General features: G+C 41.8%; 1 protein-coding gene across 1 annotated transcript in view; it reads right to left on the bottom strand.

The window, feature by feature from the left end:
• The window catches only part of PLEKHD1 (pleckstrin homology and coiled-coil domain containing D1), a 40,424-nt gene that overhangs the window by 7,620 nt on the left and 8,196 nt on the right, over window positions 1–24,608 (bottom strand). The window contains exons 2-7 of the mRNA XM_087721451.1: window positions 16,562–16,655; window positions 13,472–13,561; window positions 12,389–12,465; window positions 7,773–7,864; window positions 4,740–4,792; window positions 1,310–1,404 (exon numbers count right to left, since the gene is read on the bottom strand). Coding sequence (XP_087577577.1) covers window positions 1,310–1,404; window positions 4,740–4,792; window positions 7,773–7,864; window positions 12,389–12,465; window positions 13,472–13,561; window positions 16,562–16,655 — 501 coding nt within the window. The remainder of the gene's footprint in view (window positions 1–1,309; window positions 1,405–4,739; window positions 4,793–7,772; window positions 7,865–12,388; window positions 12,466–13,471; window positions 13,562–16,561; window positions 16,656–24,608) is intronic.

Here is a 24,608-nt window from a genome sequence, read left to right as displayed (position 1 = left end):
GTTAAAGAACCACGCAAAGGCCATTGAAGCATATTTTTCAACTCTGTGTTGTAATACAAGACTGTGGATGGGCATCCTTTTAATCATGTAAATTTTCAGAGAGGAGACATTCAAGATCACAATAGCCATGGTGGAGGTAGAAATTAAGGACATTTTGTTTTGTTTTTATTTTTAGAATATTGAGGGTACACTTGAGTGATTTATTTATTTTTAAATGGACTCCAATCTATTTTAAAGCCTATGCTACAGTTTTAACATACTGTATTTCCTAACTCAAAAATGGCAGGAAATCACATCCCCAAATGGTGGCATCACAATTTTAGAGAAGTCCAGATGGCGAAAAAAATATATGAAACCAACCAGATACATTCAATCCTAGAATAGCAAGTTGTATATCTTTTTTTTCTGACATGGGTCAGGTCATATAGCTACATTGCCAACATGATGTTTAATATGCAGTATAACAGATAATACATAACATAAGAAACATTTTAGCTACTGAAAATCTAAGAACTCTTACAAAGACATAGCTTCTTTTTCAATACAAGTGACCTGATTTCATGATATGTATCAGCAAGCACCAACATGACTCTTTTGCTGCTATATCTTAAAAGTAGGGTAGTTTAAGATAAGGGATAGATGCAGTGTGGCATTTAGAAGAAAATGGGAAACACAAATGTCTATCACTTTATTTTCCTTTGCTTTCTGTCTTATCTGAAGAAGAAAAGTCTGTGTATCTCTTTAAGTGGAAGTACCGCATTCACAATATGTGGATATACTGTCTTATATTTCTGCATTTTTCCACTGGCAGAAATTCTCATCTCTTTCCATCTCCTGGATTTAGGCTCAGGAAAGCCATTTCTATACTCCTTCCTCCACAGAGGTTCACCATCCTATTTCTGCATTGTTTAGAACTTACTCAGTCTAGTGACTGCCACAGCAAAGTATGTGACCCACTATCTCCCATTAGTCAGCTGGAGTGAAAGAGGGTAAACTCTCATTGGCTCAGGACGTTTTGAGGTGAGAAGAATCAAAGATGATTAAGGTTGAGTTTTAAATGTTTGTCTGAAATGAGGGAGGGAGGTTGAAATCTTGACAGTGTGGAAGTGTCCCAAAAGAATGGATTTCTCCTGAAGATGGCACTCCTTTAAAATTGTAATTTTGCACAACATGTGGAAAATATTTCTCTCAGCCAACTCACAGCTCAAGTTGTACAGATAATGCTAACTAGGCTGTGAGCCATATTTAAAACTGATTTACCACTCCTGCCAGCTATTGTTTGGTTCTCTTGACAGCTGAGGGGCATTACCGTTTAATCTGCTCCTGTTCCCCTCGAAGATCTTGTACTACTTCTTCAAACTGCTTATTTTCTGCTTCCAGTACTTGATTGAGATGCTCCAAGGCCTTAAGAAAAAAGACAATAAATGCAGAATTCAAACGACTGCAGAGTTTGCTTTCTAGTTAAAGTTTGAACATTTACACAGCTATGTAGGAAGTACAACTTACAGTAAATGTTGACACTAGTGGTCAACACAAACTAAGATTTGTGAGGCTGCTGCATATGCACTTTCCCCCCCTCACAGGTTGCTTTCTGAATAAACATTGGGGACTTTTCTAAAACAGAGTGCTTTGGAAAGCATTTTTTTTAATGATGGGGAAGGAAAGACAGCATCTGTTTTAAAGTGGTGCAGCCACAACTGACATTTTTCAGTCTTAAGAGGAAAAGTATGCTAAGAAAGTAGACAGGTAATAGCACACTCTCAGTAATGGGATGACATAACTCCCTATCACACCTCATAATCACTAGGAGCTTAGTCTGTGTTCAATCTTACGTTGTAGCTCTTTGATCCTCAATGAGGAAATTGCTGTTTCAAAACAGTGGCTGCCTTGGGCTTCATTGAGCAGACTGTCTTCCCATTCCAGGATTGCTTTCACCTACCCAATACTTCCTAGGTTCCACTATTAACAACTTGATGGGATTTCCTGTGTTTCAGGATGCCTACTAACTAACAGCAAGTAGTGGGTATGGTGAGGTACAGGGGGTAAAGCACTACCAATCAATGGTTACTCTTACCGTTGCTACTGGTATGCTGTTCGTGCACACGCTGGACGTGCGCTGTGCATGCGCCTGAGGCAGGGACTTGCTCAGGCACCGCATGCTGTGCGCACATGCGTAGTGTGCCTTTTGGCATAAATACAGCTATAGAGCGTGGGCAGGTGGGTGGGCCAAACGAGCCATTCTCAGCTGCTCCAGGCCACTACCGGTACGGCTGCACCAGGCTATACTCGCAGCAACCCACCATTGCTGTCAATGCTCCTGCCCAATGCAACATCTCCTCCACATTTGTGATCTGGGCTATCTCTGAACATGGCCTAGTTGCTCCAAACAAATACTGAAGGTGGGGTCAAATGAAGAGGCAGGACTCAGAATAGTGAATAAACAGCTCTTTATTGCAGGCTTGGTACATTTTGCTGCAGGCTGTCAGACAGCTCCCTCTCTTAAAGGGAGCTGTCAGGCAAATCAACCATTCAGGTGGCTCTATTTCCCCGCTTGTGGTGTCAGCCAATGAATTTAAACCTTCCTGCTTTCCCGCTTGGAAAGCGGACCTGAGTGAAACCTACATCCCAGGCTTCACTCTCTATTAACATATGTAACAGATATCATGCTCAAAACTAGGCTGCTGACTGGACACAGGGATGGAGGAGAGCATGGGATGAAGTAGCCAGCAATTGCAAGGAAATTCTGTCCTCCTTGAATACTATACAAGACAATGACGGTGATGGCAGGGAAAGACCAAGAAGCACAGTTCTGATCTCATGGCTGGTGTCCTCCCAACTAATAAAAGCAGTCAAAAGTACAAGCACGTGAAATTCCTTGTCTGCATAAGCAGCAAAAACATTGTAATATACCCGTTATTTGAATTAGACAGCAACCTGTTTAGATGGTTGGGCTATTGAAGAAGACCCATGGGAGAAGAAAATGGAGGAGGCAGGAAAAAGATAGTGGTCACCAGAGCTGCTGCCATAACTGCAACAGGGGCTAGACTGACACCCCAAACTGTTGATGACTAACCATCCAGAAATACCTGTCGGATCAAATGCTAGTGGTGTGATCCATCTTAGCTAGAGAGTTGCACAAATAGCATAGAACTAGAGATAATACTTTCTGTAAATAGTGACAGAACTAGCAACTGACAGAACCTGGTGGCTCCTTTTTCTCTCTCTCAAATTGAATGTCAATGCAACATGTGACTAGTATTATTTCACAGGAGAGTTTATTTTTTAAAATTCAAGTTTAAAAACAAAATAAAAATTTGTAATCTGGGCAAACTGTATCAAGAGAATTGGGAAAATACTGCTTTAAAAACTGGAGCAGCAAAAGACAATTTTAGCTGCCTCAGCTATGATCTGTAAATAAAAATTGGGTTATTATCTAAATTAGACAAGAATTGATTCCCATAATAATTCCAATGCATTTAACTCTCCTCAGCAAAATGGGTCTATGACAGTGTTTCTCAACCTTGGCCACTTGAAGATGTCTGGACTTCAACTCCCAGAATTCCCAAGCCAGCATTCGCGAATGCTGGCTGGGGAATTCTGGGAGCTGAAGTCCAGACATCTTCAAGTGGCCAAGGTTGAGAAACACTGGTCTATGAGATATTATAGGATTTACTTCCATGAAAGCATGGGTAGAATGGCAGGATGCTCAAAGATTGTGAATGTCCACATCCTCCCCCACCAGATGTCTCAGAACTCAGACTTCCTCACTCAACTTTTCTGCATGTTTGCCCCAAACCAGGAAATCAGCTCCACGGGAAGGCCGAAACTACTTTTACTGAGATTGTCTATGATATAATACAAGCAGAATCTTGCAAGTTGGATTGTGTTGTACAGTATCTCCTCCCCCTTCTTACACTCCAGTGAATCAGGATGGCATCTGCCTGAACCACTTCCAAATGTTGTTTCATTTCTTTGAACTTAAAAAAAAATCAGCACTTTTTTGCCTAGGCAATATGAGTTCTCCCACATATCTCCCTCACTTTCCTTGTTTTCTATACTGCAGGCTTGAATTGCCCCTTCTCCCTCCTGGCCTCCCCACATGTGAAATGTAGGAGGAGAGCAATGGAGCAACAGAAAGCTACATTTCCAATTCTCTTTTGAATGTGAGCTGAAATTATATGCCAGAGTGGGAAAGGAATTATTCCCTTGTTTTATCACAAGGTCTCAACCTCAATGTTCACCCAGGTTCTTATTAAGAACTAGAAATGTCGCTCTTCATAGAATTGGGACACTCTTCTCCAACTCCCTCCCTCCTTTCTGATTGTTAAGCATTATCATACATTCTCATATATTTTCAAGAGTAACCTATTTGCAGAAACCAAACCAAGAGAGGTAGGCAATATCCCTGGGTGAAACAAAGGCAAGATTACAATGATAATATTACTCCAATTTGTTCAACATGAGAAAGAACCCCTAGTCTTACAAATAGGGACATCATGTTATTTCAAGTTGACTGGCAAATACTATGATTGGCAAATAGTCTAATGAAAAGCCCATGATTCCCAGCCAGGGTATTAATTTGGAGGACAATAGGTTGGAAGAAAGGTATCTAAAGTCTAAACTTTAAAAGGTGAAAAAGCAAGAGGAGGCCAACTACACTGTAATTCAGTGGAACTATTGAGATAGATGATAGATATTTCATGTATGTAAGTTAAGCAATTAAAATGAGGAAATAAAACCTCTCTCTGTTCCCTCTGCAGGCATAGCTCCTCTGTTTCTTCCATCAGTTTATCTGCAAATAGACAATGATCAATGAAAGCAATCACCATCGAAGTGATAATTGAAAATTATCAGACACAGATTACATGGATCTTGAAAAATGCAGCTTTGGTTCTTGTACAGCTTAATGTTCTGATTTGAACTTTATGAAATAGCTTCAGTAAGCTTGTTTTTTGTTGCATCCATAAAAAACGACAGCAAAGAATAGCTTGCTCTGCTACTCATGGTTTTCCCTGCAGAGCTTTAGCTAAAACCAATATGCTATAATTTGCAATTCTCTCACCAGCTTCATCACCTTTACTTAACAGATGAGAGTAAAATCACAGGATATGTGCTAAATTAGGCCAACAGCAAAGTAGCGGAGAAGGCTTTGATTTATTAAGAGGTTATGAGGGGGAAATGGGCATTAAAATAATAGTGTTCCTAGCAATAATGTGGATGTTGCCTACAAAACAAGTATGGTGAAATATTTGGCTACCCACAAGATTGTTTTGTATCTATGAATAATGTCACTCTGCTTCGAGTTAAAATACAAGAGAAAATATGAAGCAAGAGAAGAGCTACATATGGGGGAATATTGATTGCACAACCTTTTAATTGGTTTTTCCCCCTATGCACGTTTTGTTTTCCTGACACATGAAGATTTTAGTTGGAAATAGGAGACTATCTTAGATTATGGAAACCATCTGCATTCCTGAAATTCTCATTAACTTTGTCCTCCTTTTGTTTGGCCTCATTAGCTCATGCTGCTTGATTAAGGTTATTAGTTATACCAGCTTAAAGATACAAAAGAGCCAATCTCTCTCAGCAACTATAAAAGATTGCTCTGTGGGACTCATCAGCATGTCGCAATCCGATTTTCCTTCAGAGATTTTTAACTACAATTCCCATCATCCTTATAACTATCCATGTTGTCTGGAGCTGTTGGGCATTTTAGTATAAAACCTCTGGCGGGCACCAGGCTGTCTATGCTTGGAGTAGACCTTACTCTCTAAAGTGGTACATGTCTCATATACTGAAGTTTTCTTCAGAAATGTTATTCTCTCCCTTTCATTTCCAGGCCCTCTGAATTGACAGGGAGGCCTACACCAGTCTTCCAGTTCTCCATTATTAAATAACATCTCCCAGAATTCAGAGCCAGCATGTAAAGCCAGGTTAGGGAAGGCTGCTCTATAGTGAAAAGCAACAACTGGAACGAAGTTACAAAGCTTGACCAAGATCTGGAACCCTGATTGCACAGGGGAGAGGCATAATCATTCTATGGAGAACTCAGCCTAATGTAGTTATCTCTCATGACAGATCTTAATTCACATGGGGAAGAGGCTAAGAGTCTTCAGATGCACATCACTGCTCACTTGGCATAAAAAACACAATGAAAATTCAGCAGAGGCAACAAGTCTAACAGGATTGTACCAGCATGGACAAGAACAAGAATTAATCAAACCATCAAATTAAACCTTTATCATGGCCAAGGTTGGGCATAAAATCATAGGGATTATATATTGTTGATGTGAAAAAGCTTGGAAGTACTGATAGTTCTCGATTTGTGACCACAATTGATCCCAAACTTTCTGTTGTTAAACAAGTTAACTGAGTTTTGCTTCATTTCTTGCTGCAGTTGCTCAGCGAATCACCTCAGTTGTTAAGTTACTAACACAGTTGTTAAGTCAGTCTGGCTTCCCCATGGCCAGAAGGCCACAAAAGGTGATCACATGATCCCAGGCAGAGCAACCATCATAAATATATGCCAATTGCTATGCATCCAGATTTTAATCACTGACCAATGCCAGTTGTAAGTGTAAAAAATAGTCATAACCCACTTTTTACCAGTGCCATTGTAACTTCAAACAGTCACTAAATGAATGGTTGTAAGTCAGGGACTATCTGTACTGAGAAACCTTGGCCAGGTACTGAAGGAATGGTGATATGAGACAGGGAGGGTTCCTTCCCAAAGCTGGAGGGCCGGCACACCTGAGGAAGCCTTGTCTGTCAAGACCACTTCCTAAACCAGAGACGTGCAGTCAGGGGAGGCAGAGCCTCACCACTGTCATCATGAAAAGAAAAAAAAATGTAAAAGGAAAAAGGCTGAGGTAGTTGCTGCCAGAGTCACAGTGGATGACTCTGCTTAGTGCTTAACTGTTTAAAAAAGCCTCTAAAAAACGCCCTCTACAGAAGGAGGCAGGAGAACCATGTGCCTCATCTATGCGTCCGCGGCAGCCCGCCAGCAGAGGTGGGTTTTTGCCAGCCGCTGCTGGCAGGCTGCCACTTTCTTTCGCCCGCCTCTGTGTCCGCGGCAGAATCACAGTGGATGACTCTGCTTAGTGCTTAACTGTTTAAAAAAGCCTCTAAAAAACGCCCTCTACAGGAGGAGGCAGGACAACCACGTGCCTCATCTAAGTGTTAGCGGCAGCCCACCATCAGAGGCGGGTCTTTCGCCCACCTCTACTGGTGGGCTGCCGCTTTCTTTCGCCTGCCTGTCAGAGCTCAGGCAGGTGAAAGAAAGAAAGCGCTTTAGACAGTGGGATGTCGGGGGAGAGGACTGCCTCACCAGCCATAAACCTCACCGCACGTCACTGTCCTAAACATGTGGGAAACTTTCAAAGCAATTCTTAAGACTCTGGCATGTTCCTATTCTGTCATCTTCTAAATTGGATAGAGGCTTACATAACAAAAATAGGCCGCACAATGGGAGACAGTGAGTGTGAACTGAGTAGTGTCAGAAGCACTTTGGATTCAAAGAGAAAAGGTGCTTAGGTTTTGAAGGGGTGCTTACATGGATCCTCTTTGCAGCTTTCTGACGTCCTCTCCTGGGGCTGCCTGCCTGTCCTCGGTAATCGCAGAGCGATTCCAGAGACGAGTCTGTGAGGAAATCTCTGGATATATCATGAACTACCTTTTAAAGCCTTTGCATCTGAAGCGCTACACTGCCTTATTTAATAGGTTCAGGTACAAATGATAATATTTTTTAAGTATATGCTGCTATTAGTTCCAACCTAAATAGTCTTGTTTCTCTTTGGCCAGTTGTAGTCCCTGAGCTTCAAGGCTCTCAATCATCGCTTCACCCAGCTGAGCATTTCTCCAGGTCCTTCAAAAAAGGGAACAGAAAGAGAAATCAAAGAATGAACAGAGACTCCTTTTCCCTTTCCTCCTTTTTCTTTCCTCCTTTCCTAGGTGTCAAACAAGGGGAGGTGGGTTCTTTCTTTCATGTTCTCTCCCAGGACAAAGGAAAATAACTTTGAAAACTGCTGGCAGTCTTGCCTTCCTTCTGTGCTATTCAGTTGAACAGATAAAGTGGGAGAAGATGAAAATAACCAGCACTATGGTGCCTCTAACAGAGAGGAAAATTGCCAGAAAGGAGAAGGAGTTTACTAGGACAAGGCTGCCATGCAAAGGAAGGCAGAGATAGTCCTTGTCTTATGACTACAATTGAGCCCAAAATTTTGGTTGCTAAGCATGAGCGTTGTTAAGTGAGCTTCACCACATTTTACCCAATCCATGACATCTCCGGGTGAGTGACATCAAGTTGGCCACTCCCACCTGGTCACATGACTGCCAAGCCACTCCAACTCAGTCACATGACTGCCAAGCCACTCCCACCCCACTCACATGACCGCTGAGCCACTCCCACAAAACAGGCCACACCTACAGAATAGGTTCTAAAAACATTTGAAACCCACCACTGCCATGAAGGAATCTGGAACTCATTTCCCTTCCAAGAATAAAAGGGCTGTAACAACAGGATGCCTGCATAATTCATTACTTTAATTTTTTCTTTCAATATATTGGTCCGGACCTTTGTCTCTTGCTACCTGGAGCTTTAAACCCTCACTGCAAGTCGCAAACCACAATTCTCATGTTTCACTAGCACTCTATTATTTGGTACTGGTTAAAATACTTAACGATATACAATATAAAATTGTTCAACGTTGTGTGCAAACTGCTTCCATTTCTTGTGAGTCTGCAAAATGGAATTTGAGAATCCTAAAGTACACATGGATCAGGACACTAAGATTTGGAGCAGGCTCCACCTTAAACGACTATGGCACCCAGATTTATGTTTCAGGCAGATACGGAAGCTCAAGATGGATTCCCCCCCTTATACTGAATGTTGGAAGAATTCCCAAATGACTACTGCATTGGGATATAGTTGGCTGACATAGATTTACTCAGTTGTGTGATGGGGTGAGAGATATTACATTAACCCCTATTCTATTCTCTCCCCAAGTTGAGAGGACAATAAAAAGGAGATAGATCTTGCTTCACAGCTCTGTCACAGATGGCTAGTTGGCTCCCGAAATCTGACCGAAGCCACATTTTTCAGAATGTTCTTGACCTTCACAGTCAAGCTACCCTCCTTAACTAAACAATTGCATGACTGTTGAAGCAATTCTTCAAAGCTATTTTAAGCTGTACCAGGCAGTAAAGATGCTCCTCATTGCGTTTGCCTTGAAGCACAGGTGGGAGGAGATGAGCAGGACAGAGCAAACCATGTAGAAGATAGCTAATGGCATGAAGAATTACTCCAGAGTAATTTATTACTGCCGGCCTATAGCCAGGAATCTTGCCAGACTAAAGCACTCTGTCTCTACTCCTTGGGAAAGACCCCCTCCCTCCTGTGAATCTGCACTACATTCCACCACAGTAAGAGATCAGCATCTATTGCTCTCTCTTGTACTCTCCATTTAAGTCCATCTAAATGTAAATTGGACTTACCCTTAAAAGTTCCTGTCAAAATGAATGGAAACCCAAATGGCAAAGCTAGTACTGCAGCAGAGACTGCAGTGAGCGCTCCCCTCTTTAACCTCCCACATTAGGACACCAGTCTGGATTGCTTTCCCCTGCAAAGCTGGCAATTTGGGTGGGAAGAACACGGCACTTAATGGAAGAAGTATGTGATTAGATGAATCTGTAGCCTGACCCTTGGTGTTTCATAAGCTTTACATCAGCAAGGAATTCAAAGTTGTTTTAACAATACCCCATTGGCTGATTATTTGGGGCCATGCACAATGCACTGCCTTTTTGATGGGATCACTAATTCCACGCATTCTGGTTACAATATTCTAAATTACATTATCCATTTTTAGCTAAAGATAGATGACAGGAGTCAAGAGCCCTTGAACTGAACAGGTCCTTCTGACTCTCTTCCAGCTTGTTCAAGCCAGATATGCTTATCCATTTGACATGGAGCTTTTCCCACTGTTGAAATGAGTATCATCACCCCATCCTTGAAATGTCAGAAAACCAATCAAGAACAAAATTGACTGTCCCCGTTGCTGATCCCTACCTTGCTTCTATTCCCACAGTGCTAGGCACCTACTTTCCCTCTAAAATAATAGTGATAAGCCTAATTAATTTTATATATCATGAGGCTGCTTTTGGGTAGTATTAGAATAAGGCGGGGATTCTATTTTAATACAGGCACTGGTGAGGATGATTTTGGCCTGTCTCATACATGGGCTGGGGAAATCAACCGGAGGCAAAGTCATAGGGACATGGCAGAAAAAAGATGTTGCAAACGCATGCTTGTGTTATAGCTGGATTCACGTGGGGAAAAGGTTCCTAACCAAGATAAGTCTGAGTCAGACTTTCTAGTAGGCAGAGATGAGCCATCAGCCTGGGACACGTTCACCCAGAAGTCAATCCCACTGTATTCCATGGGATCTAGGAAATGCATTTTATGTGGCTGCCTGGGTTTCAGATGTAATATATTAAGGAAAGAAGCTAATGCAGGCTCTATCCCACAATTTCTCTTTAGAATCACATTTCTTTCCTAGCAGCCTTTTCCCACTACTGAGTTAAAATGATATTTACATCCCTGAGTCACGACAAGACAAGGCCAGCATAACATTTGCTGTCTCTGATCTCCATTACTGGTCCGTCTCCTGCCTTCACTGAATTGTTAACACTCAATTGTTGCTCAAGTGTGTTGTTCAGATATGTACGTGTGCCACTCATAGGCCATGGCATTTGCTTGCTCCTTGGCTTTTTGCCATCTGTTTTCAACATATCAGAAGCCAGAAGGGAAAACATGACTAATCACAAACCAGAAGATTTTTACTTCAGAGCTCTGCCTAACTTCTCTCGGCTGGTTTGTCTGACCATTTTTTTATACTATATTTGCACATTTCCTAAAATTAAGATAATTGAATTTTTTAAAAAAAATCTATTAAAAAACACAAGGGCTGAAAGAATTTAAAGAGGAGGGAATCCCTGCCATAAATGTACAACCATCTCTAGAATAATTGAAACTGGCTAGATCATGGACAATTTGCTTTCTTACTTGTGAGAGGGGGACTATTGAAATTGACAAATAGAGGGGAAAGGACAAACAGCTACAAATCCAAAACCTTGTGTTCCTTGCTGAAAGGGTGGAGTTCTGCTATCTTCCTTCTATTATATTTCATCCTGCCTTTAATAGTTTTACAAATAACTCAAGATGGGAAACATATCTAATACACCTTTCTCTTCCTGTTTGAATGATTGGCCCAAGGCCACCCAGCCGGGTTTCATGGTTAAGGCGGGATTAGAACTCACAGACTTCCACTTTCTAGCTAAGCGCCTTAATCACTAGACCAGACTGGTTCTCCCTATTTGATAGAAGCCTAAAGAGAAGTTGATATCAGAAACAGAGAAATCTTGGGAGGTAACAAACTTGAAAGGAACTGGGGAAACAAATTGTTAACAGAGAGGGCAGAGACAGCGACAGTAATATCTGATTCCTCCTACTGATTCCTCCGGAAGACAATATACGTAGTTCAAGGTTGAAATGTGGAGTCCTTGATGCTCTCTGCATTTGGTTGTTTGGAAGTTTCATTACCTGACTAGGTAACACCATCAGTGCTACTGAATGTGGCGTTTGCTCCCAGTTTATATGCAGTACCAGTAGTTTGCTTTGCCAGTGTTAGTGGAGGTGTGGATTTCTCCTTGATAAGGATATTGGGTTTTTTTGCTTATTAGTTGCTTCTACTCAGAGCTATGTGAATATCATAGATTCAGTAAGCATTTACAAAGTTGGGCATCCAATCGCATTCTTAAAATCAAGTCCACAGCCCTAGGCAATTTATACACAATAGGATTCTATTGATTTTATTGGGAGAAAAAAGCACATGTCTAAAAGTGATTATGTGCCACCCAGAATTGCAATGGAGTTGGACAGCTGTATATATTTAATTAATAATAGTAACAGCAGCAGCAACAGCAGCGATAAATAATATGCCACACCCCCTGTGTATCCTGAGATGCAGAGAAAACAATGGAATCAGCAAAAGCAGGGCTTACTGGAAGTACATCATAGTGAATTCTTCCAGGGTATTAATTCTTGTGGGGTTGAACTGTTTATATTAACCAAAATATTTGCAAAACCAAAGAGCCCTTCCAGGTCCTGATTGCACTGACCTTTCTTGTTGTCACTCTCCATTCATAATTCTCCCATCTTATCTCTATCCTCACACAATATTTTTAAGAGAAAAACTGCTAAAGAAGAAGCATCCAAGCCACCATACTGCGCAATGCTTATTGACCATAAGAACTCCAAAATAAAAGTAACGGTGACTTGGATGCAATTCAAAATCAAGACAAGCAAAATGGGGTGATTGCATGGCACACTTACACTTTTCCAGACTCCTGAAGCATCTCCAACCACTGGGATTGTTCATAAGCTGATTCTGCTGCTAGTACAATGTTGCCCTAAAAAAACCAACAACCCCAAATCATAAACCCTATCTTTTCTTCAAGAGAAACCGGCATGTAAACACAGCTGATCAAAGAGGAAAACAAACAACGATGATAAAAAAGAAGACTATTTGCAAACACATACATCGGTTTTACTTGCATGACTTTCCCAGAGTAATACTGGGAATGGTAAATGTTGGGAAAACAATTTGCATTGATTCCTGGAAGGAAGTAGCACAACTTAAGCGATTGAAAGGGATGGTCTACAAACAGATGAAAAACCTTAGTGATTTCTAATGTCACAGCTAACAATTCTCTTTACTGGCAGTTACACTCATGTAAAACATCACAGGTCACCCAGTCTGTTAGCAAATAAGCTACCAAAGGGAAATCAGGTTAATAGAGTAGCAGAGTTGGGAGGGACCTTGAAGGTCTTCTAGTCAAACTCCCTGTTTAAGTAGGATACCCTATATCAGTGATGGCTAACCTTTTTGTCCTCGCATGCCGAAAGTGTGTGTGACAGCATGCATGCCCAAACCCATAATGCAATGTGCGTAGAACACTCTCCCTGTGCGCATACCGTGCCCCCCTGCGCATGTCCGTGCTCCTCCCCTTGCACCAATTTTGGCCTAGTAGGCTGCCCCCCCGACCCCCACACATGACTCCCCGTGCATGCGCATGTGTCTCCCACATGCATGGCAGAGACCCAAAAATCAGCTGTCCAGTGGGAGGCGCATGCGCATGCACAGTGGAGCCAAGGTGGGCGACGGCTGGCTTGCCTGCAGAGAGGGCTCCGGGTGCCATCTGCGGCACACTTGCCATAGGTTTGCCATCACAGCCCTATATTCTGGACAAATCTCTTCTTAAAAACCTCCAATGATGGAGCACTGTTTTATTGCTTGGGTATCTCTGCTGCATGTTTCTATTGGGCAATTTACTTCTTTACTCTCTAATTAGCAACTTGTGTAGTATTAAAAATCTATAAAATGTAACAAGAAAGAAGAAAAAAAGAAAACTTTACATGGAAGTCCTCATGGGAGATTTTCATTGCATAAGGCATATTGGATTCTTCTTTGGCTTCTACGATGCATCCACCAAGAGGTATGACACCCTAAGGAGGCACCAAAGATTTCAGACAGTTGGTTAAAATCACCATTGAGAAGTGACATGATGCAGTTAGAACTAGATAAGATTTGAGAAATGAGCATCCAGAATGGTGGTCCTCATAGAGCTAATGATAACAGAGAAATATATACAGGAAGTACTCCAGCTTAGAAACAGTTATGGACAGGCTGACTATAGTACTCAAGATGGCAAAATTTATTTATTTGTTTGTTTCTTTACCTACTTATTTACCTATTTATTTAATATACTTCCTATCTCACTGTTTGGAGCAACTGTGGCTGAGTGGCCGGTTGGCCGGCAACAAGATCTGACTTGAAAAGGCAGGTGACACATCCTCCACCCCCTGCACATCAATGAATCGCTGAAGCTACATAATGTCTCCATGAGTCTCACAAAATAGTGCATGTATGTTAATATACTGTGCAGCTTGTTTTCAATGGTTCCTGAAAGCATTGCATGGCTTCAACAATTCCTCAGCTAGAGAAAGAGGAATGCTGTCCTCTTTTTGTCCATGTCGAGTGATGTCATGCGCCTGTATTTTTCTGACTACATAGTAAGGCAAACATTTGACTAAATAACCTGTTCCAGTTTGCATACAAATTCAACTTAAGAATAGAGTTAGGAACAGAACCAAGGTGGCGCAGTGGTTAAAAGCAGCACTGCAGGCTACTGCTAGATCAGCAGGTCAGCGGTTCAAATCTCACCGGCTCAGGGTTGACTCAGCCTTCCATCCTTCCGAGGTGGGTAAAATGAGGACCCGGATTGTTGTTGGGGGCAATATGCTGACTCTCTGTAAACCGCTTAGAGAGGCCTGAAAGGCCTATGAAGCGGTATATAAGTCTACTGCTATTGCTATTGCTTAATCCTGAGACTTGCTGTTCAAGGCTCACTTAGCTCATAGATACTAACACACACTCTCAGCTACAACATCATGTGAGGTACTTTTTGTAAAGAAAATTAGCTGGGGAAAAAAGGATTATTAAAGGAAGGTGTTTCCAGACAGATCGGTTCTATTTCTGTCTGACCGAATACTGAATATTGTGAGTTTATTTTGTCATTTGTTCCTATAGGTTGGTATTATAGAAAGAAAATAAGTGGAAATGATAAAAATCATAAGCTGGTAATGACTGAAAGTTATCCTCCTCCTCCTCTGTAAATGTGGAGGGATGTTTACACAAAGACTTTGTCTGGAAGTTTTCTTAGCTTCCCTGATCCATAAGAACCTCTTCCAAAAAGGAAAAGGAGTACAAATAATTCAAACACGTTGTTGCTAGTTGTAAACTCTTCAACAGTGAGTGTTTGACCACTGTTTTCCGTGCACTGGTGACCTCTAGGTTACACTATTAGAATGTATTTCTTCTTGAGCAATTCTTTAAGATTTCTTCAATATTTCAATTAATGACAAACTCAGCAGATAGATCATATGGATGAGCCGTGGTGGCGCAGTATTGCAGGCTACTTCTGCCAATTGCCAGCTGTTTGCAATTTGGCAGTTTAAATCTCATCAGGCTCAAGGTTGACTCACCCTTCCATCCTTCCGAAGTGAGTAAAATGAGGACCCAAATTGTGATCAGCTGGTAGATCTCTTAGGTTACAAGGTGTAGATGAAAAGTACTCTTAAGTGTCAATTCCTCATAAAGACAGAGGGGAGGAGGTAACAGAAGTACACCTAGTGAACTGTACATGCTATTCTCAGGCTGAGCATATACTGTATATTTAGTGGCACCTTTTATTTAAAGGCAGAAGGGCATAATCACCTCCATGAATTATTACTGAATTTCTGAATAAAAATAAAGTGAATGTCAGAAGCCTTAATCTACTCTAATGCATAACCCCACAGTTTCCGGAATTCCTAACATTCAGGGTGTTCAGAAAAGGAGTACAATTTCAAGAATAAGAAGTATAGAATGGAGAAGCTATATTTACTTACCGGTAATCTTGGTTAATGTCAGTAATTAGGACCTGGAATGCTGTTGCTAAATGATATAGTCATAAAGTGTGATATCACATAACCATACTGACTTATGATAGCAAATTCCAGCACTTCTAGTTCATGTTAAGTTCTAGTTCATATTAAGTCAATGGCTACTGCAATACTATTTAGACTTACCGGTATATACCGCTTCACAGTGCTTTACAGCCCCCTCTAAGCAGTTTACAGAGTCAGCATATTGCCCCCAACAATCTGGGTCCTCGTTTTATCGACCTCGGAACGATGGAAAGGCTGAGTCAATCTTGAGCCGGTCATGATCGAACTGCTGGCATTGGGAATGTAGAGTTAGCCTGGGATACTGCATTCAAACCACTGTGCCTTTAAGCAAATCCCGCATGGTCATTAAATGCAGTGTCATATGACCTTGTGGTGACTTTTCCATTGATTTTGCTTGTTGGAAGCCAGCTGTGAAAGATTGCTCATGTGACCACGGGGATTTTGCAACCATTGTCATTGTGAGCTGTTTGCCAAGTACCCAAACTGCAATCATTTGACTGCAGGGATGCTGTGATGTCTTTAATTCTGAGGAAAGGCTGTAAGTGTCATTGTAACTTTGAACACTTGCTGAATGAATGGTTGTTAACAGAGGACTATCTGTATTTATTTACTTACTGAACATAATTGTACGCTACTCAGTTCCTAATGGCTCTGAGTTGCTTACGTCAAGCAACAAATACCATTAAAATAGAATCAATCAGTCAATCAGTCAAAACAATCACTCCAGATGGCTTCACACAATCCTGGTTGTCCTCAAATGCTTTCTGAAGTGCCACAACTTCCAGGCTTTTTGGAAGCTAAACTAGGAAAAAGTAATCTGGATTTCAAGGGGATTAAAAATGCATTCTATATCTTAAATACACAGTGTAGGTTCATTTAAATGTTTTTAAACGTTCATTTTAAGTACACAAATATGTTTTGTGAAGCAGAAATCCAGTCGTTCTAGATTCCCTTCTTACAAAACCCTATCTGAATATCTTTGGAGATGTTGCTAACCTTTGGATGAATATTGAAGTACCGATTATTTTCAAAGTTCTTCTTTTCACTCTCAGCATAGTAAAGCAGAAAACTTTCCTTGATGATAAAGAATCTGAAAAAGAAACATATCTTTACATAAAATTTTAATTCTCCAACAGGCAATGGTAATGTAGTTATTTGAGTCCTGATGGATGCTATGGGTCCACAATGTAGTAGAAAGTGATATACCTGAACAAGTATGAATTGGCTTTTCTGTAGATTTAGCCATTTTCTTATGATATCTTTTGCTATTCTACTAGTATCATTTTGAGGAAACTTGCCTTTTACTGAATTCTCTGCAGATCCTATTTTACATTGCAGTGATTACAACCTGTTGATTTACATTCTTAAACCTCAAAAAGATAATTGAAAGTTTCAGCATTTTTTCAAGTCTAAGTATTGCTACCTAATGCCAGCCTCAGAAAAATTACATATACCTGTACTATCACACATCGAATTTTTGGGGCAAAAGTAATGTGGTACTTTTAAATATTTATTTGTTAAAAATGCCTTCTGTATAAATTCCCATTATAGAAAATCTGGAAACAGTTAAAAATGTTGAACTCCTTCACAAAGAAAAAAAGATATATAGTCTTTGATTATTGTCTGCTTTGTTTTACAACCATTTGAAGTTGGGACAGTTTTTTAAAAAAAAATCTTGTGACTATTCCTCACATTTAGGACTCTCTCGGTGATCACTGTTGCCATTTTGTGTGTTTCTCAAGTTGTAACAAATAGAGTACCGTAAATAGAAAAGGCAGAAGTAAACTTGATTTGCTTAATGAGCAAAGAGGAAGTGAAGTTGTAAGCCTATTCCAGTCATGTGATGTTTCAATTAGTGACTGTGGAGCTTAGCGTGGAGTTGCTGCTCCCAATTATGATTGCTAAAGTGAGGACTGCCTGTATTGGGAGAATTAGTGGCTGGGTAAAGTCATGGTAAATAGGTGAATTGCTTTAAAAAGAAATCCTAAAACATATCAATGATGCAGACTCGTGATACATGAGAAGATTCTTCACTTCATCAAATTCAGCTTAGTAGTTGTAGCTCAGAGAGTAAATATAAATATACTCCCTTGTACTTCTCAGTGTAATGATTCACTCTAGCCATTATATATGTACAAACAATATTCACTGAAGACATATTGTACATAATGTACAAAATGCATAATGAGGTCTAGATTTTTTTATAAAGACACTTTAGTTTCTCATCGGTAAGCATGCTAATGAAATGGGTGAAAATAAATCTTAAAATCCACTGGCATTGTCTTTGGAGTGGAAGACTAAAGCAAAATGTAATTATCCAGATGGGAAGTGTCTCTTACAAAAGGAATTAAGATAAGAGATGTATTTGTCATGAGATATAGATAAATTTCAGAGTAATTCCAATTCTCAGCAACTCTCTTAGCAAAAAGAAAACATTTTCTGTCTAAAGAGAACAAAGGCACCTTTTAATTCTTTTAAATTCCTGAACTAGTGAGGTTTCTTTACTTTCCTCATAAAATCAGACCATTTTTTTTTAGAGATTTTATTAATATTTGTAGGCCGCCCTTTTCCCTGAGGGGACTCAGGGCGGCTCACATAAAATCGGGAAGGGGGAATACAGACGTTAAGATAGAGACATATAATAAAATAGTAAACAACATACATTCATCATTCGGGAGGGGTAACTATCCTTGTCCCCAGGCCTGACGGGCGAGCCAGTTCTTAAGGGCTGTGTGGAAGGCCTGGACGGTGGAGAGGGTGCGAATCTCCACGGGGAGCTCGTTCCAAAGGGTCGGGGCTACTACTGAGAAGGCCCTCCTCCTTGTAGTTGCCAGCCGACACTGGCTGGCCGATGGAATACGGAGGAGGCCTAATCTATGTGATCTTATTGGTCGCAGGGATGTAATTGGCAGAAGGCGGTCTCTCAAGTATCCAGATCCACTGCCATGTAGGGCTTTGTGGGTGACTAATAGCACCTTGAAGCGCATCCGGAGATCGACAGGTAGCCAGCGCAGCTCGCGGAGGATAGGTGTTATGCGGGTGAACCGAGGTGCACCCACAATCACTCGCGCGGCCGCGTTCTGTACTAGCTGAAGTCGCCGGATGCTCTTCAAGGGCAGCCCCATGTAGAGCACATTGCAGTATTCCAGCCTAGAGGTCACAAGGGCCCGGGTGACTGTTGTGAGAGCCTCCCGATTCAGGTAGGGTCGCAACTGGCGCACCAGGCGAACCTGGGCGAATGCCCCCCTGGTCACAGCCATTAAGTGGTGGTCAAACGATAGCTGTGGGTCCAGGAGGACTCCTAAGTTGCGAACCCTCTCTGAGGGGTATAGAATTTGACCCCCCAGCCTGAGTGATGGAATATTGGTCGAATCTTTGGGAGGGAAACACAACAGCCACTCGGTCTTTTCTGGGTTGAGCACAAGCTTGTTAACCCTCATCCAGTCCATAACGGCTTCAAGGCCTCGGTTCATCACGTCTGCCGCTTCATTGAGTTGGCACGGGGCGGACAGATACAATTGAGTATCGTCCGCATATTGATGGTATCTAATCCCGTGCCTGCGAATGATCTCTCCCAGCGGTTTCATGTAGATGTTGAATAGTAGGGGGGATAAGACCGAGCCCTGAGGCACCCCATAAGTTAGGGGCCTAGGGGACGATCTCTGCCCCCCCACTAACACCGACTGCGACCTGTCCGAGAGGTAGGAGGAGAACCACCGCAACACGGTGCCTCCCACTCCCACCTCCCGCAGTCGTCGCAGAAGGATACCATGGTTGATGGTATCGAAAGCCGCTGAGAGGTCAAGGAGGACCAGGATGGAGGAGTATCCTCCATCTCTGGCTCTCCAGAGATCATCGATCAATGCGACCAAAGCGGTTTCTGTGCTGTAACCGGGTCTGAAGCCTGACTGGAAGGGGTCTAGATAGTTTGCTTCCTCCAAGGACCGCTGGAGCTGGAAGGCCACCACCTTCTCAACAACCTTCCCCAGGAAGGGAAGGTTGGAGACTGGACGATAGTTATTAAGGATAGCTGGATCCAAGGATGGCTTCTTCAGGAGGGGTCTCACCACCGCCGCTTTCAGTGCGGCGGGGAAGTTCCCCTCCCGAAGCGAGGCGGTAACAACCGCCTGGATCCAGCCTCGTGTCACCTCACTGCAGTTAGTAACCAGCCATGAGGGACACGGATCCAGTACACAGGTGGAGGTACTTACAGCCCTCATGGCCTTGTCCACATCCCCGGGATCATTTCTGTCAACAATGGCATGGCTAAGCTCCAATTACTTTACCACCCATATCTCAAAGACAAAATATCACCTCTGTAATATAGGCATGCTAAACTGAGAATACATGGATGTTTTAAAATGAATGGAAAATAAATTACTTTTGAAACAGTAACTTTGCAGAAGGATTATCTTGGGAGTCAGAAGCTTTGGGTACTCACAAATGTGGAAACTGGGTAACCCAGAGGTTGCTTTCTTCTTGAAAGAAATAACAAACACATCCCTTGAATGTTATCCTAGATTCCCATCCTTCTTTTCATAACTCAACTCATCTCAATACCATGGAATGTTTTGGACATCTTTCTCTGGACCACCATCTATATCTGATCCTAGACAGAGATAATCTGTGATATTCATGCACAGAAACTGTAGCTGATGCTACATTTCATTCCTAACACTTTCATTGGTTTTAGAGCAGCCCTTCCCAACTTTTTTTTCTATGTAGATCCCTGGGTCATCCCTGAAGCTTTTGAGGATCATCCCATGTATCTGAGGTCAGCAATGCAAGCACTATAGCACACAGAGCTTCTTCACATTGATTTAATTAAATCTAGGCACTGCCTAACTCTAAATGACTGTGCAAATCTTCAATGTTTGTAAGAAAAGCAAAAAGAAAAAAGAAAAAAGAACAACAAAATTTTGCCCAAATGTCAAACTTAGACTTATCTACTGATTCACAGTTCTTTACAGCCCTCTCTAAGTGGTTTACAGAATCAGCATATTGCCCCAAACAATCTGAGTCCTCATTTTACCCATCTTGGAAGGATGGAAGGCTGAGTCAACCTTGAGCTGGTGAGATTTGAACTAGCTGAACTGCAGCTAGCAGTCAGCTGAAGTAGCTTGCACTCTAATCACTATGCCACCTCTTCCAAGATTTAAAATGAGGAGGCCCCAAGTGCACAAGATCGGTCATCTTCAGAGATGTCAAGCATTGTGATTATATGGGTATACAAGGGTGCGAGGGAGAGTTTTTTGTTACCCACATTGAGAAATCAATTGTAGGATGTTTACTATTCTCAATAGTGATTTACAAACCACAACCAAGAGTTTGTGTTTCTGTATCTAAATAATTTCATTTGCTACCAAGTCTGCTATATATGGGCTGCAAAAAAAGTGGACAACCATTAGATGGCAGCAAAGAGTTTTCTACTAACTATTTCTTGGTTTCCATCCAGAATTTTGCAATCTGTAAGTAGAGGTGGGCGTTGTGCTATAAAATCAAGAGTGACCTGCAAATTGTTTGTTACAAAATGAGTTACACATACATTTGGCATAGTTGAGAAAAATATATACATTCTGTGATCAACCCTCAGAAAGTCTGTTTTCTGCAGAAAAAAAATGCTGCTATGGTTTCTAATGTATGCAGTTAATGAGCTTAGTTAGATAATATTTATAAAATCTTTGAAAACTTAAAAGAACTCAGTTAAGTAAGCTCTGATTTTTAACATTCTTCGATCTAAGATCCACAGATTTTTCTTTCTTTTGTACTGTACTGTTGTAAACCTTCCAGATACCAAATAATACACATAATTGAAACTGGGATCATTTTCATCCTTTGGGAAACAGATTCTGGTAGAAATGGAACAAGAACGTCTCCAGGACTTTCCATATCTCAAATGTACCTACTGAGATGGCATACTTTTCTGTTACATGTTTTGGCAACAAAACCAAGGAGAGATGAGGTTGGTAGTTCTGCTTATTAAATGGAAAAGAGAGAAATTTAATTTAGGGATTTTATTGATTTTATTTTATTATATTTATATGCTGCCCTTTTCCCCCGAAGGGAGGAAAAAAGCTTCAGCATGAGTGATTCTAAGCATCTTTGTAAACTTTGGATGTCCAGATTGATGTTGAAAGTTTCTTTTTAATTCAATGAACTCATAAGAAAGGCAGAATCTAATACTTAAAGCTATACATTCCCTGCAACAATTCCTGAAGCATAGTTACTGAAAGGGATGTCAGTTCTTATGAGATCTTAGTTCTTGTTTAAGAAAAGGTTCTATCTACTGTTATTCCAAACCTTCAGGTAGTCACTAGGTATGAGCCTGGGGGGTGAGAAAGATAACTAGTTGCGGGTCATTTCTTTATATTCTAATTGTAATTTCCTAGTGTTGATCAGCTTTCTTTTTAATAGGTTTTGCTCCTGTTTTTCTTCTGATTGATCAGTACCAGCTGTTATATGACCATTGAATTGTTGTGGCTCTTTTAGCAGAGTGCTTGTCAAACTGGGACAGATGAGTCATGCCATGTTTCAGAGCTGGGTCAATATCACTGCTGTTTGGTGACACTCTTATAATAAAGTCACAAAATAGATGACGCTGCAAGACTGCCTACCCCCAGGGAATGAAAAAAAGAGAGAGAGAAATTTGCAAAAGGAACTCTTTCCTCTCTTTTACTGATGGTTGCTTTCAACTGGTAGAATTAAATCTATCAATTATTAAAACGTAGGAGTCTTCTGGAGGATTTTAAGAAGAGACTGGACAGCCACTTGTCTGAAATGGTATAGGGTTTCCTGCTTGAGCAGGAAGTTGGACTAGAAGATCTCCAAGGTCCCTTCCAACTCTATTATCCTGTATTATTCTGTCACATCAGAATCATCTCTTTCTCTAAGTGCCTTCATCAATGCAGCTTAGAATCGTGATGGCAAACCTATGGCATGCGTGTCAGAGGTGGCACGCAGGTGCCCTCTCTGATGGCACGCGTGCTGCTGCCCCAATTCAGCTCTGCCGTATATGCGCATGTGTCTTCCACCGGACAGCTGGCCTTCGGGTCTCTGGTGCACAGGGGTGGGATGCATGACATGTGCAGAGGCCCTGGGTGTGCATGTGCATGGGGCGGGACTTGTGTGGGGCCCCCAGGGGGTGCATGTGTGGGGGGCAGGACGCATGCACTGGGGTCACATATGCATTGCATTTGGGGGTTTGGGCGCACACTTTGGGCATTTGGTTTGGAAAAGGTTAGCCATCACTGGCTTAGAATGTCATTTGTATCCCTTAAAAAGCCAGAAACTTTTTTTTATTGACTTATAATGCTGATGTTTTCAAAAGGCTATGATTTTTAACATTTTGAAATTTTCCTAAACATTGAATATTTTCCACTTTAAGGAAGATTCCTTAAATATATATTTACGTTTGATTAATTCTTCTGAAATGCTAAAGAAATCAATAAAAAGAATGACTCAAATGCTTCTTGACTAATCTGGTGGTCCATAAAATAGAACATCAGGCAGGCGAGTGAAGACTGGAGAAATTTGGGATGGGATTTTTTGGGGCTCCTGAATTTTATTTTCCTGACCTTTGCATTATATTCTTTAGTTTGCCATAGAATACCAGTAAGAAACCATACAGTCAAAGTTAGCAAGTTGCTGCAACATTTCAGTGGTATGATTGTTGTTAACCAAAGGTTTTCAACCCCTGGATAAAAACAGTGCTGACTGGGAATTATAGGTGTTGAAAGCTTAACACATTATCTAGAGTTTAAATTAGTCTAGAGACATTATTCTTAAGAGGACCTGAGTTCATTCAGCACCTGAGAAAAGAATGTGCCTATTTCCAGAAAAAAGGTAGTATCTCTCTATAGGAGAACATATTTCAGTTAGACTTTCTGCAGAGTAGGGAAGTGAATGGATCAGAGACAGACAACAGGTGTCTTCAAGATGTTTTGGGTTACAAATCTCATAATCTCTTGCCATTGCTCATGTTCATTGGGGCAATGAGAATTGAAGTCCAAAGACTCCGGAATGTACCAGGTTGCCTGCTTCCAACCATATTGAACTAAATGAGCCTGTAGTTTAATTCAACACAAGAGAGATTCATGTTTCTTTTAATACCAATTCTAAGATAATTTATTCATATTTTAACACTGAATCATATTCTTAAATTTTATGTAGTCTGTATTAGTAGTTTTGCACATGGGAGGGGGGGGGGAAATCTACTTCTTCCAATGACCTTCAGCAAGGTTTCAGCAAAGTTTTCCCCAAATAAATGGCCTGGCACAGCATGGGGTTTGTTCCCATTACATGAATTTAATGCCAGTCTAGTGTAAGGTGACCAGACGTCCCGCTTTTGGCGGGACACCCCCGCCTTTTGATGCATATTCCCGCGTCCCGCCCGCTTTTTAAAAAGGCACGCTTTTTTTGGCGCTGGCAGCTCCCGCCCATCAGCTGCTGGGCTGGCTCATCGTTTCGTTCTATGCTACCTACAAATTTAAGCCAGCCCAGCCTGCCGCTCACTAATTTGATTGGCTGGACTCCAGCCAATCAGTGAGCTGGCCAACCAGCTCACTGATTGGCTGGACTCCTTAGCTGAGGACGCATGCGCGAGTTCTCCATTTTATTTCGTCTTTCTTTCTTGTTGGGGTTGCAGCTGCTGCGCTTACTCACTGGTGGTGAGTATGTTTTGTATTGTCTAATTAATTTGGTACCGTGGGAATCGGGAGGCGCTGGGGGGAGGAGACGTTGCTGGTCGCCGCGTGCTCCCTCGCTCGCGGCTGAGGAGGGGGAGGAGGGGGGGAAGCAGCCCGGCGTTGCTCGCGGAGGAGGAGGAGGAGGGGTGGAAGGCAAGCAGCCCCGCGTTGCGTTGCTCGCGGAGGAGGAGGAGGAGGGGGGAAGGCAAGCAGCCCAGCGTTGCGTTGCTCGCGGAGGAGGAGGAGGAGGGGGGAAGGCAAGCAGCCCAGCGTTGCGTTGCTCGCTGAGGAGGAGGAGGGGGGGGAAGGCAAGCAGCCCAGCGTTGCGTTGCTCGCGGAGGAAAAAAACGGCGGTCCTT

The sequence above is a fragment of the Thamnophis sirtalis genome, unplaced genomic scaffold (genome assembly GCF_051295495.1).
Source record: "Thamnophis sirtalis isolate CommonGarterSnake01/CBP01778 unplaced genomic scaffold, rThaSir2_p1.2 scaffold_1, whole genome shotgun sequence".
In the NCBI taxonomy this organism is placed as follows: domain Eukaryota; kingdom Metazoa; phylum Chordata; class Lepidosauria; order Squamata; family Natricidae; genus Thamnophis; species Thamnophis sirtalis.
This window is presented reverse-complemented; position numbering and strand designations above follow the sequence as displayed.